The 14118-nt window shown below is 40.5% G+C and overlaps 1 protein-coding gene across 1 annotated transcript; it reads left to right on the top strand.

Annotated features, from left to right (window-relative positions):
* The first annotated feature begins 2185 nt into the window (after positions 1–2185).
* Positions 2186–13984, top strand: LOC139934720 (large ribosomal subunit protein mL52-like). The gene is made up of 5 exons (XM_071929096.1): positions 2186–2405; positions 8716–8815; positions 10535–10602; positions 11375–11439; positions 13334–13984. The coding sequence occupies exons 1-5, from the start codon at positions 2363–2365 to the stop codon at positions 13490–13492; spliced, it is 435 nt and encodes a 144-aa protein (XP_071785197.1). The 5' UTR covers positions 2186–2362; the 3' UTR covers positions 13493–13984.
* The last annotated feature ends 134 nt before the right edge of the window (positions 13985–14118 follow it).

Here is a 14118-nt window from a genome sequence, read left to right on the forward strand (position 1 = left end):
TGTGGATCATTGTATTCTACTTTTACAACATCTTTCTACCCATATGCATTTTATAAAAAACGGTTACAAACGCTTTTCAAAGACCAACTCGACCGATCCAAGGCAACGTGTTCCTTTAAATATTCTATTTAAGAATAGTATGCTTTCATAGTTGTGAAACATCAACGGCTGTTTTGAAGCTGTAAACGAACATTCCATTCAAAGTTCTGAAGCAACAAAATTGTTAGAACGCAGTTTGGTCCGGACTCAGGATGTAGATTTTGCCAAATCCGTTTTGTATTAAAGGAACACGTTGCCTTGGATCGGACGAGTTGGTCTATAAAAAGCGTTTGAAACCGTTTGTTATGAAATGCATATGGTTAGAAAGATATTTTAAAAGTAGAATATAATGATCCACACAAGTATCACTCAAAATTGCACGGTTTTCTTTTTACGTCGCGAACTATCACGGTCGGCCATTTATGGGAGTCAAAATTTTGACTCCCATAAATGGCCGACCGTGTTATTGGACAAGGTAAAAAGAAATCCACGCAATTTCGAGGCATATTTGTGTAGATCATTGTATTCTACTTTTACAACATCTTTCTAACCATATGCATTTTATAACAAACGGTTACAAAACGCTTTTCAAAGACCAACTCGACCGATCCAAGGCAACGTTTTCCTTTAAGCAATCGGCCGTCAGGTTTTGTTATCGAAAGAGCCCTCATGTCCAGCTGAATCGGGTACTTTTTACGAATTTCTCCATACAAAATTAACCAAACTGGCCTACAAACCATTAAAACAACAAGGCAAATGTTTTCTGAAAGTGAATAAAGTGAGAGGATGTAGGGGTAGCTGGCATACAAACCCTCAAAATAACTAGGCAAATGTTTTCTGAAAGTGAATTAAGTGAGAGAATGTAGGAGTAGTTATTAAAGACCAATAAAATTACCGTTTCTATTATTTTAGTTTGTATAGGGTTCCACAGATAATTATGATAACATATAAAATTGGATGCTATCAGGGGACTTCGTCACGCGGGGCGCGCGCCCCGGCGGATGTTGACCAGAAAGTTTACATGAGAATTAATTGATATGAGAATGAACTAAAAATTAATGAGGCCGACGCTCTGTTACTCCCAAAAGCGGTGGTAAAAACAGTAGATTAGATGTTGCACAGCATGTTCCGAAAACTCGCTTAATTTGGTGCTCAGACAACTTTGTATGCGTCGTTGGACGTACGCCTTAGATTCTAAAATCGTGTACACGTCATTGGAAACAAAGCAAAAATCATTCAACAGTAATGTTATAGCAACCAATCATTAAATATATTTATTTTCAATACAATTTTGCAGAAATTGACTTTGTCGTTAAAATCCATACCAACTGGCGCGTTTTTTTTTTTTATATATCTACTGTATACCAGAACTTCTTCGAAGCTTCCTTTCAGTCAGATAAACTCCGCGGCTATTAGTGGCTGTGATTATGAGTTTGTTTTAAAAGAGGGTACCACTTTCATACAAGCCTTTTTAGTCGGATTTCTCCTCTGCTATTATAGCAGCTGTGATTATTGATGAGGGGGAGACCAGACTTAGACCACTCAAATCCGTGGCTATCGGTGACTATGGATTTGTTGCTAAGGGAACCTAATACCACTGCTGATTCCGAATTCAGCGTGTTATACATTGTCCGATTGGCCCTTCTCCATATAAATTAACCAAACTGGACGTACAGACCCTCAAAATAACAAGGCAAATGTTTCACAAAGTTCGTAACTATAATGAAAGCAGTTTGGGCGGGACTCAGGATGTACATTTTGCCAAGTGTAACTGAATTATTATTACCTGTAAGAAACCTCCCTTGCCCCCACATTACCTTTTACAACATATTTTGTATACTAGAATCCTCCTCATCTAGCGGGGTGCCGCGCGAAGCGCGGCATCCCGCTAGTCATGATGAAGAAGTAATTAAAAGAAAATGTTGGGCGCGATCGGTCAATCTGCGCGATCGGTCAATCGCGCTGCGCTTTTGAAAGATCAAATTGGTCGCGCACTCTATGTATAACTCTATGGTCGCGCAGCAACGGATTGTTGCGCGATCGACCGATTGTTGCGCGATCGACCGATTGTTGCGCGATCTACCTATCGTTGCGCGATCGACCGATAGCGCAGCGCGATCGGTTGATCGCGCAGATTGACCGATAGCGCCCAACAAAAACACAAAGTTCAGAAAGTGAACTCTTAGTCTATGGTGGTCTTAGGATGCATGTGAAAAGGTGACAGACTTCACTTCAAGCTTCACTCAAAATAAAATAAATAGTCAAAATTGTTCACCTCATGAGTGATCATTGTCTATTAAAACATTAAATTAATAAACAAAGCATGATGTATCTTTTTACTGGCAGCCTCATGATCAACGCACAGAGTAAGTCAAGTGTTTTTTTCTTCTGAAAATTAAATGACCGGTTAGGGTCTAGTTACTAGGAACTATGCGGTTTCGTTCCGCTATCGTCTCCGATCTCCCGTCGTTCCGCTATCGTCTCCCGGAACGGAACGAAACCGCATAGTTCTAGGAGTCGTGGGAGTAGTCTACTCTAGGCTAGTTTACTTGACTTCTTTCTATGAAACAACGGCTCCCCCTGGCCCTAGCCATGGAGGTAGAATTACTACCTCCATGCCCTAGCCCACCTTGTTGAGCTGTTTGGCTCCGCTTTTAACATCGGTCTCATCACTGTCACCATTACAGCTTACCTTCGATACATGTCTTAAACGCTAAGTTTTCAAAGGTCGCAAAATGCGAGGTAGTTTGATTGCAAATTTCTCCCATTTAAAAAAGTCCTATACTACTCCAACCATTGCTATAACACATAACAGGGCTTACTAAATGATGACTTTGTCCAGATGTGATGATTTGAAAATTGGTCCAAAAAACGTGTACAAAAATTACATTTATTGTGACATGTTCTTGGGCGCCGCCATGTTTTAATGATTCTCCTTTGAAAACTTAGCGTTTAAGACATGTACTGAAGGTGGGCTGTAATGGTGACAGTGATGAGACCGATGTTAAAAGCGGAGTTATTAACAGCTCAACAAGGTGGGCTACCCTGGCCCTTAGTAGGAGAGGGAAGCCAATACTTTCTGGAAATGGTGTACCTCCTACCTCCTACTCATCCTATGAATGAGCATGCTGAGGTTCCTTCGGCTATCGTCTTCACGTACGATAGTGGACTGAAACGACCCTCATTCATTGTTCTATACGGACTATAAGACTAGGCATGCTACCCGGTTACCTCGGCACCTTGCAAACTCGGCACCCACAAACACGCATTAGGCGTGAGACTCACGCATTTGGGTTCTGTCTCACGCTCACACGCACAGCAACCATTAACGACATGCATTGCCAAATCGCGCTCGTGTGTAAAAAAAACGCAATCTACATTTATCACTATTAATTTATCATCCTCAGACACGCAACGGACGACTGGGTACTGCACGCCGTGTGCTAGTCTTCGGACTAGCGCATGGCAAACCGACGCACTATCACACGGCCGTCGTCTAGCAAAACTAAGACATGTCATGTGACGTGCAAGGGGTGTTATATATATATATCGGTTACACACCTATATTCCGACACCCCTATGTTCCGACACCCCTATGTTCCGACAACTCAGCCTGTATTCCGACACCCCTATGTTCCGACACCCCTATATTCCGACACCCCTATATTCCGACACCCCTATGTTCCGACAACTGAACCTATTCCGACATCCCTATGTTCCGACACCCCTATGTTCTGACACCCCTCGGTAATGTGTAGTTTCTTCAAGTCACACCGTTTTTCTTTAAAAAAAAAATGGCTTACACAAAATATTGGTATGTCAGGTTGTCGGAACAGAGGGGTGTCGGAACATAGGGGTGTTTGGGTCGTTGGAATATAAGGGTGTCGGAACATAGGGGTGTCGGAATATAGGGGTGTCGGAACATAGGGATGTCGGAATATAGGTTGAATTGTCGGAACATAGGGGTGTCGGAACATAAGGGTGTCAGAATATAGGGGTGTCGGAATATAGAGCAGTCACCATATATACATCAACCGATGCCCTAATTATCTTCATTTGTTTATATGAAGTATGCAAACATATTAAAACTCTTGATGGACATTGAAATTTTCACACCACACACCAATCTTCGATGACTTCAACTGGTCCCATTTGTTTTGAGTTTTTCCTGTTTTCAAGGCAAACGAGAAAGTATGGTTTCCCAGTGAAGCCATACGTGGGAGAAACATCTGCAGTAATAATAATACACGGTTTTTATATATATAGCACTTTTTCACGGGGTGTCTCGAAGCGCTTTCGACATTATTACCCCTGGTCACTGGGCCTTAAATCATTCCTTAAACCATCTCAGCTCCCTGGGGAGTATACAGCCTGTGCGACAATTATATGCGCTACATGGCTAAACCAATCACAAGAACCATCTCTGCCCTCACAGGTACCCATTTACCCCTGGGTGGAGAGAAGCAATTATAGTTAAGTGTCTTGCTCAGGGACACAAGTGTCACGACCTGGATTCGAACCCACACTGTGTTGAACAGAAGCATCAGAGCTTGAGTTCGGTGCAGTGACTACAAGTGTTCTGTGAGACTCTGTGTACACGACTCTATATATAGCCAACAGTTGTATCTTCATTTTATTCAAAACATTTTTAATGACATTTAAAAAATTACCGTGGTACCCTAATTTGCAAAAAAAAGTGTGAATAATTATTGGCTTTCAAATCTGATTTTTTATTTAGTTTTTTCTTTCTTTTTCTATCTTAAAGGCAGTGGACACTATTGGTAATTACTCAAAATAATTATTGCATAAAACCTTACTTGGTAACGAGTAATGGGGACAGGTTGGTAGTATAAAACATTGTGAGAAACGGCTCCCTCTGAAGTGGAGCAGTTTTCGAGAAAGAAGTAATTTTTCAAGAATTTGATCTGAGAACTCAGATTTAGAATTTTAGGTCTCAAAATCAAGCATCTGAAAGCACACAAGTTTGTGTGACAAGAGTGTTTTTTCTTTCATTATTATATCACAACTTCGATGACTGATTGAGCTCAAATTGTCACAGGTTTGTTATTTTATGCATTTGATATACACCAATTGAGCTAGGTTTGTCTTTGACAATTACTAATAGTGTCCAGTGTCTCTAATATTTGTAATAAAGCGTATAAATAAACAGTGATAATTTAATCACCAAGCCGATGTTTAAATTTTAATATTAATAATAATATTGATATGGGGGTTTAAAAAAAATCACAAAAAATGGTATAAGAAAATGGTATAAGGCACATGGCCTCTGTATTTATTTTCCAGAATGCTCAGCAGAATGTTCAGTCACATGATTTGATCATCGTGAATTGTAAGTTGAAACAGTGTTTGATGAAACTTTTTTGGTGGCAATTTTTTTTTATATGGCCTCAACATTATGACATATTTTGTACCTTGTAGAAATGCCTAAAATACCAAACTTTGCGATTTACAAGTGCAAATAACTAGTGGAGCCTTTTGTGTTTCTAAGTTTTGGTCAAGGGAGAGGAGACTTTTTGCTTGGCAAATAAAACCACAATTTTTTTATATAGGGACTGTTAAGGGAGTGATTGCCATTAACAGCGTTTACAAAAGCTACTAACTATCAAACCATTTTGTATTGTGTAGTCAATAAAACGCCGATGCCGAGTTTGCATGGTGCGACATTCTTGGTGCCGAGTGGGTGCCGAGTTTGCATGGTGCGACATTCTTGGTGCCGAGTGGGTGCCGAGTTTGCATGGTGCGATATTCTTGGTGCCGAGTGGGTGCCGAGTTTGCATGGTGTGACATTCTTGGTGCCGAGTGGGTGCCGAGTTTGCATGGTGCGACATTCTTGGTGCCGAGTGGGTGCCGAGTTTGCATGGTGCGACATTCTTGGTGCCGAGTGGGTGCCGAGTTTGCATGGTGCGACATTCTTGGTGCCGAGTGGGTGCCGAGTTTGCATGGTGCGACATTCTTGGTGCCGAGTGGGTGCCGAGTTTGCATGGTGCGACATTCTTGGTGCCAAGTGGGTGCCGAGTTTGCATGGTGCGACATTCTTGGTGCCGAGTGGGTGCCGAGTTTGCATGGTGCGACATTCTTGGTGCCGAGTGGGTGCCGAGTTTGCATGGTGCGACATTCTTGGTGCCGAGTGGGTGCCGAGTTTGCAAGGTGCCAGGTTTGCATGGTGCCGAAGTGTCCGGTATTCGACTAGGGGACAGTAGGAGTATCTTTACCATGCTGGATTAAGTGTAACGCCCCAGCGAGGGGCGTTTTATTTTTGTTAGTAGGGTGAGTTTTGTTCCTAGTTAAATTGGAATATAGATAGATTATTAATTGATGTACCTCCATGCTACGATTTGTGTAAATGAAGGAAAGTAGGCCTACAGAGACCCAGTAACTGGGCGCTGTACTCCTTTTTAAATTTGTCATAGTCATTATTGTCATTATCGACCGATGATAAATTTCGAAAAAAGTAGTACAGCTATATGAGTTCACCATGGCTCATGGCATTACTTATTTGTGTCGATCAGCAAACGTTAGCCCACCTTGTTGAGCTGCTAATGGCTCTCTTTTAACATCGGTCTCATCACAGTTGCCATTCTGCCATTGCTGTGATGAGACTGATGTTAAAAGAGAGCCATTAACAGCTCAACATGTTGAGCTAAGCAAACTTAAAACAAGGAGACACAGGATTAGACAATAAATATAACAATGATTTTAAATGATTTATTAAGACACATGTGATCAGCTCACATGAGCCATCTTGCCAACCCCCGTAACAGTTCCCACATTACACCAGTCGCAGATGGAGCGCACAATGGAAAAATATCATGAGCTACAACAATCGCACGCAAATGGTGCCACAATGCCCCAGTAACTCACAAACTGGGAAGTGCAGTGGACAGTCAGTGTGGGCGGTACAGTCGTTACACAAGTTCCGGGTTATTGACGATTTCTGTTGATGCATCTGAACAACAAAAAACCATGTAAACCAACAAACTCAAAATAGGGTGCCAAATATCATCAAAATAAATTATTTTCTTGAAAATTATATGGCGCCGGGCGAGAGAGAAATCCCTACCCGGTCCAGTAGGTTGTTTATTGTAAGTCGCTGGAAACCAATGGTGTATAATTTGCAACAACAGTACATCGAGTACAACTACAGAAGCTTGACTTCCGTGTTTAAAGCATCATGCATGGATGTAGAAATAGAAGGTAGAAAATTAGACCATGCATCAAGTGTGTGAAATGTGTTTGAGAAAGGTTCAAAAAGTATCCAGGTGCCATGGGTTTCCGGTAGGATATGGCTACTTGGTTAGAATTCTGAGATGTAAGGCATGACAGTACACCACACCCCCACTCCCTTGAAGCACAAACCCTTCATCTGTTTTCCACATTTCACACCAGCCATGCTTGGTTTATGAGATAAGAAACCCAGCTGTTTATTTTGTCTTTAATGTAGACGTATGATTTATATAACGTTCCTCCTGGTAAATGGGAATCAAAGTTGGGGATCAAAAATAATAATGTGATTGTGAGGGTTGAAGCATACCAGACGGTAGAAGATGGCGTGTGGCTGCTGAACAACAACTATACACCATCAATTTCATCAAACTTACTCTTGCCATACTACAACAACAACTACTACAACATTACACTTAGTACCTCAGCTTCAGGGACAAATCTACCGCTTGTACTTCTGATGCTAGTCCTAGTGTTGTAATGAAATGCAAGACAATGGACTAAGGAGCCCCTCCTCAGTTGTTCAACCATTACATGGTTCAACATCGTACCGAGCGAGGCTTGTCCGGCACCGGTAGCCGTACTGTCCGGCAGTGCAACAAAGCTGGCCCTTTATACAAAGCTACATGTACATACATGTATACCACACTCCTGACACTGCTACAGCGTAGGCCTATAAACACATGGGCGTGGCATGATTGCTACGTCATTCTCAATCGCGCCTGTGATTGGCCAATGTTTAGAATGAAACGCCCACATCCTGCATAAGCACTTTTATTGGATTTCCGATAAAATGTACTAACCCATCAAGGCTGTTGTTTGAGCCACGTGTGCGAGGTTGAAAGTAGAAAGACACGACTGTACTCACGACTTCGCTATATTGTTCTCGCTGTACAAGTACTGTACGTATACAATATGTTGTTCGTGTATGCACTGGGTGCAGACTCCCGAATCGTGCCGCACCGGGCTGGGGCACACTACGCCAACAGCCTTTAGTCAAGGCTAAACTCAATATTAAGTTGTTGACTTCTTTGGTCAAATCATCTCCAAACAGAACTTATTAATGAAAACAGATGACGCACATAGACGCGCGAGAGTTTTTAAGTACACCCCAGTACCCGACATTGTATGGTACATGTATACATGTACGTACATTGCACTACGACATATCGGTTACGCATTGGTTAAAATTAGATTGCCCCAAGCACCATAAATCTATATTTACCCATACCCCTCTTCAGTCCCCATTCCCCCCCCCCACCCTATCCCCGGAGAATACTAAATTAGTTCATGAAATACATGAAGTACTGTACATGTACTCTTCCTTCATGTCTATTCCACTCTAGAAAGTAACACTATTGCATTGGAATATATGTACTTAAGTTTCAATGCGTGTAAATTTACATTAATGATTTTGACAACATTTTGTTTTAGGAATGTGTTGTGTCTACTGTATAAGAAACAGTTCCTGGGTACTTTTCAGGAGTATAAGTACTGGTGGTAATGTGCAAGCTGGTAAAAGCTGGAGAATCAGGTAAGTGTTGTGGGAAAACAGATAAAATAGTTTTTGATTAATTAGAAGTGCCTTCCTCAAAATGGCAACTAGGACCAAGCCCTATATACACAATGTTAGTTTAAAAACAACACCATAGCAGTCATATAATTTATCAGAACAAGGTCAAAGACCAAGACATAACTTGGGTATATTATACATTTTTTAAACTGAGACTAGGCTCAAATTTCCAAACCAAGACGGAGACTTGGGGGTCTTAGACTAGGACTAGGCACTAAAGGTCCAAGACCTAGACAACTTGCAAGTCTGAGACTAAGACTAGATGCACTAAAGGGTCCAAGATGGAGGTCTGGGGGTCTGAGACTAAGACTAGGCACAAACGTCCAAGACCAAGACAGACACTTGCAAAGGTCTGAGACTAGGACTAGGCATTTAAGGTCCAAGACCAAGACAGACACTTGCAAGTCTGAGACTAAGACTAGATGCACTAAAGGGTCCAAGATGGAAGTCTGGGGGTCTGAGACTAAGACTAGGCACAAACGTCCAAGACCAAGACAGACACTTGCAAGTCTGAGACTAAGACTAGCCACAAAGGTCCAAGACCTAGACAGCCACTTGCAAGTCTGAGACTAAGACTAGGCATTTAAGGTCCAAGACCAAGACAGACACTTGCAAGTCTGGGACTAAGACTAGATGCACTAAAGGGTCCAAGATGGAGGTCTGGGGGTCTGAGACTAAGACTAGGCACAAACGTCCAAGACCAAGACAGACACTTGCAAAGGTCTGAGACTAAGACTAGGCATTTAAGGTCCAAGACCAAGACAGACACTTGCAAGTCTGAGACTAAGACTAGATGCACTAAAGGGTCCAAGATGGAGGTCTGGGGGTCTGAGACTAGGACTAGGCACAAACGTCCAAGACCAAGACAGACACTTGCAAGTCTGAGACTAAGACTAGGCACAAAGGTCCAAGACCTAGACAGACACTTGCAAGTCTGAGACTAAGACTAGATGCACAAAAGGGTCCAAGATGGAGGTCTGGGGTCTGAGACTAAGACTAGGCACAAACGTCCAAGACCAAGACAGACACTTGCAAGACTGAAACTAAGACTAGGCACCAATGGGTCAAAGATGGAGGTTTGGGGGTCTGAGACTTAGACTAGGCACAAAGGTCCAAGATGGAGGTCTGATACTAAGACCACGCACTTCCAATTATTACTTTACTCTACATGCTCTACATGCAACAACTTCTAAGAATATTCTCTTCGCGGAGTAGATTGTTCAGGTGTTCGGGAGACTTCGCAGTTCTGAAAAGAACTGTCCTGCTTATTAACTATTACCTGGGTGGATGGTATAGAAATAGGCTGGGACTGCTACTTTAGCTTATAGGATCGTAATTAACTGTACTACCGTGGAGTCAGTTCTTGGGTTGGTCTCAATGTTTTGACTAGCTTGCTCTAGTCATCGTCAGGAGACTGACGATGACTAGAGCAAGCTAGTAGTAGAATTAAGCAAGACAGTTCTCTAACATGTCTAAGAACAAACTCTACCTGGCAAGTGATACACACATGGTCTTACTGCAAACCAAATATATATTGATACCTCACCATGCAATGCCTCAAATCCTATATAATATTCTCTCCTTTTTGAAATCTTCACAAATTGCAGTCTTAGTGTGTCATAAATTCTTTTCAGTTTGACTTACAAGGGAATTGATTATTGATTTACTTTTATTTTTTAGTCAAGGGGAATCTCAATCAGGTCGTGACTATGGTCCACTTGTAGATTTACCGGACTGGAAATATGCAGGTAATGTGTGTCATACTTATATATATCTCTAACTCTAGTGTTTTACTTCTATAACATTGTACATGTATGATCAAATAAAGTAAATGCATGATTTTAAATCTAAAAACCTTACTTTTTATAAATTTCAATTAAAAACTGCTGCTGGGTACATCTTAAGATTTGTCACCAAATATAAGGTTTCTAAAATGTATTTCAATTTGCCCCCCCCCAAAAAAAAAAAAAAAAAAAAAAAAAAGAATAAATAAATAAATAAATAAATAAATAAAATAAACATCATAGTCAGATGCATTGATGGAAATAAATCTCAAAAACATGACCACCCTGATTTGATAAAATGCCACATGTTTGTTGAAAAGAAGTCATGGTAGTGGATAAGGATGAATGCACCCTTCCACAAACCAGTGATGTAAACTCATTACAGTGGTACCTTGAAGCTGCTGTAGTAAAACCAAGAAAAGTTTGTATAGACCTACATGGGAGATGTTCAAATACAAGTATGTACATATCTCTGTCCTTTGTGATATCTCCCAGAGATTCAATGTATTGAAAAAATACTGCTTTTCTGTAGGACAAGTAATAAACTCCTATATCTTTTCAACAACTTCTTTTAGGCTGCATTCATGAAGTAAAATGTCAGAATAGAAAACTGAGTTTGTACTTTGAACCCCAAATTAAGTATTTAACTTGAAATTTTAATTTGAGTGATGCCAGAAAAAAACTTGTTATTTTGAGGTGCATTCAATGTGGATTATTGAACTGCATTAATTTTTAGATGGACGACCAGCTCCCCTAGGATCAGGGCAACTCAAGAGACAACAGGAACAAAGACAAATAGCAGTAAGTTAATCTAGCCATTGTGTGTTGCATGTATGCCTAAAATCCTAAATTTGTAAAGCAACTTTGCAGAGGCATTCACAACTTTCAAATTAAAGCATTTGTCAACACAGCCATTCATAAATACACCAGGCAGTTTCACTATTCCTATTGGTGGAGGCTGGAGAGAGTGTCATGTGGGGTTGTTTAAACGGTTGATAAAAACAAAGCTGGAGCTGTTTAAGACCAGCTGGTTTCGCGTGTTGGGCGTACAAGCTCATGTACAGTGTATATGCAAGTTTAATTTACGCTGAACTCAGATCATAGCTATATAGTAACAGCGTATAATGTGGGTGTACACTTGTGTATACACACCACCCGACACGCACAAAACATTTCCACAAAAGTTGTTGAAAACTTCAAAATTTCTTTTAGGAAACGGGTGGCAGATTTTCTAGTTGTTAAACTAGCACTTTATGAATGGGAATTAACAAGGGTCATTTACATGTATGAATAGGAATGAAAGAGTAGTGGCTCGTTCTTAAACTGCTGTTTAAAACCTTGCAGGGTCGTGGCCATGCGGCTCGGTCCTTAATCACTCGGCCATGCCGGTTTTAAACGGCCGTCTCGCCGCCACTCTTTTATTCCCTTATTAAAAATCTTGCACTCTGAGGGTTATGTCCATGTGATCGGTTACCGGTCACTTCGGCACCTTGCAAACTCTGCAGCTTGCAAACTCAGCACCTACAAACTTGGCACACGCACTACAAACTCGGCACTGGTCAAAGTATTTCAAATTCAAAAGTAAACAGCTTGATCTTGTAAAGTTGTTAGTTAATAACTAATAACATGAATATTCAAATATTATTAGAAAAAAAGGGATGGAGGGCTTATTATTAGTAACCATCGTTCACACACACACTATCCACACAAGTGCGCAGTCAAATTAATCTCTGATGCCAATTTTCTCATAAGTTCAAAACCGGTTAAGATTGCCAGTACAGCATTTCAATTACAATGTATGTTACTTTATTTAACCACCACTTGACTGAGTACGTAGTATTGCTTATGCCGAGTTTGTTAGTAAAAAAATAGGCCGGTGCCGAGTTTGCATTATGCCGACATTCTTGGTGCCGAGTGGGTGCCGAGTTTGCAAGGTGCCTAGTTTGCAGGTTAGGGTCTGGTATTCATGTGATCAAGGTCTTCACCTTCAGCTCTGTCCTTTCATAGCCTTGGCTCTGTCCATTTTAAATGGCCATGCAACCTCATCGCCTAGGCTTTGGCTCCTTTTTGTAACACAAAACACAATATCCACAAATTTACATTAAACTTACACAGTTTGATGATAATGATAGTAGAAAGCTTCCCTTTTACATGCTGACTTGTTTTTCGTGACTTGTTTTATTCATTTCTCAAAAACTATAGCACCTCAGCAAATTGTAAGAGCTTTCTACCATCGTTTTCTTCAAACTATGATTTTAATGTAAATATGTGGATATTGTGTTTTGTGTTACAAAAAGTACCCTAACCGTTCAATAGAACACCATTTGCACATTCTGATACTACATTGTTGAAAATTCTTATTTATTCATCGAATAGTTGATGGTTCAAAGTAATTCGGATATGTGGTATTTGGGACCTCAAAAGAAAATAACACTGACAAACAAATTGCACTAGTACTTTGGTGTTTTAATGACATTTGTCCAACACAATACAGTGTATGTACACACTACTCTTTCAATTATGTTAATCTTTACTACAATTTAAGTTTTGTAATTACAAAATGCCCTCGTTTTGGAACATTTGTAACCACTACATGTACCTGGAATTTGATTAAAATACATGATTTCAGAGTGAGAATTTATTAATGAGTGTGTAAAACAATCTCAGTAAATGACATTGTCTGTTGACTTATCAGGAGCGTATTGACCGACTTGCTAGTGAGATGACTGCAGCAATTCAGATAACACAAAACGAAGAAAGGACAAGACAAAGGAAGCAAGATGAAAGAAACCAACACAAACTCAAAGCAAAGGGACAGGAATTCAGAAAATACAAGTTATCATCAAAGGAGTAGGTTTAAGCTTATAGTTACACATGACATTGTTTGTTAATGGTGGACCGTTTGCAGCAACAACTGAATATGTAAATGTTGAGGAGAAATGCACTGTTCTAGTTGAGCTGTCACAACTTTTAACTGTCATGAATTCTTGTTGTGAAAGAGCCATGTTTCATCCTATTAGTCAACTAACTTTTCTTTTCCAAATACAATCCTAGAAAATGATATCCCACCACGCCCACATGTGTCTATATTCTTTCTAAAAACGAACAATGGAAAAGTAGAGAGTAACACAAATTCTTCTCCTGACTTCATTTATGACAATTTGGAAAGTCGTGACATATGAAAGTATTGATGATATACAATCATTAAATATGGGTAAAACCCAAAATGAAATAAAAATGTACCTAGTCAGTTTCCCTTGTTGTTAATCACTTGTCAGGCATTACATGTACATGTATTTTAAAGCCCTGTTCACATTGGACTTAATTTGGGTAAACTAACCGAGCCAATGGGTAACTTACCCATTTTAAGTCCAATGCGAACAGCCCAGGAAGTTTACCTCCCAGGTAACTTGCCTGACCCGAATGGGTAGTTTAACCGACTGCGGCTGCCCGGTTAAATTGACCAGGTCAGTTTAACCG

Source organism: Asterias amurensis, chromosome 3, assembly GCF_032118995.1.
Source record: "Asterias amurensis chromosome 3, ASM3211899v1".
NCBI lineage: Eukaryota > Metazoa > Echinodermata > Asteroidea > Forcipulatida > Asteriidae > Asterias > Asterias amurensis.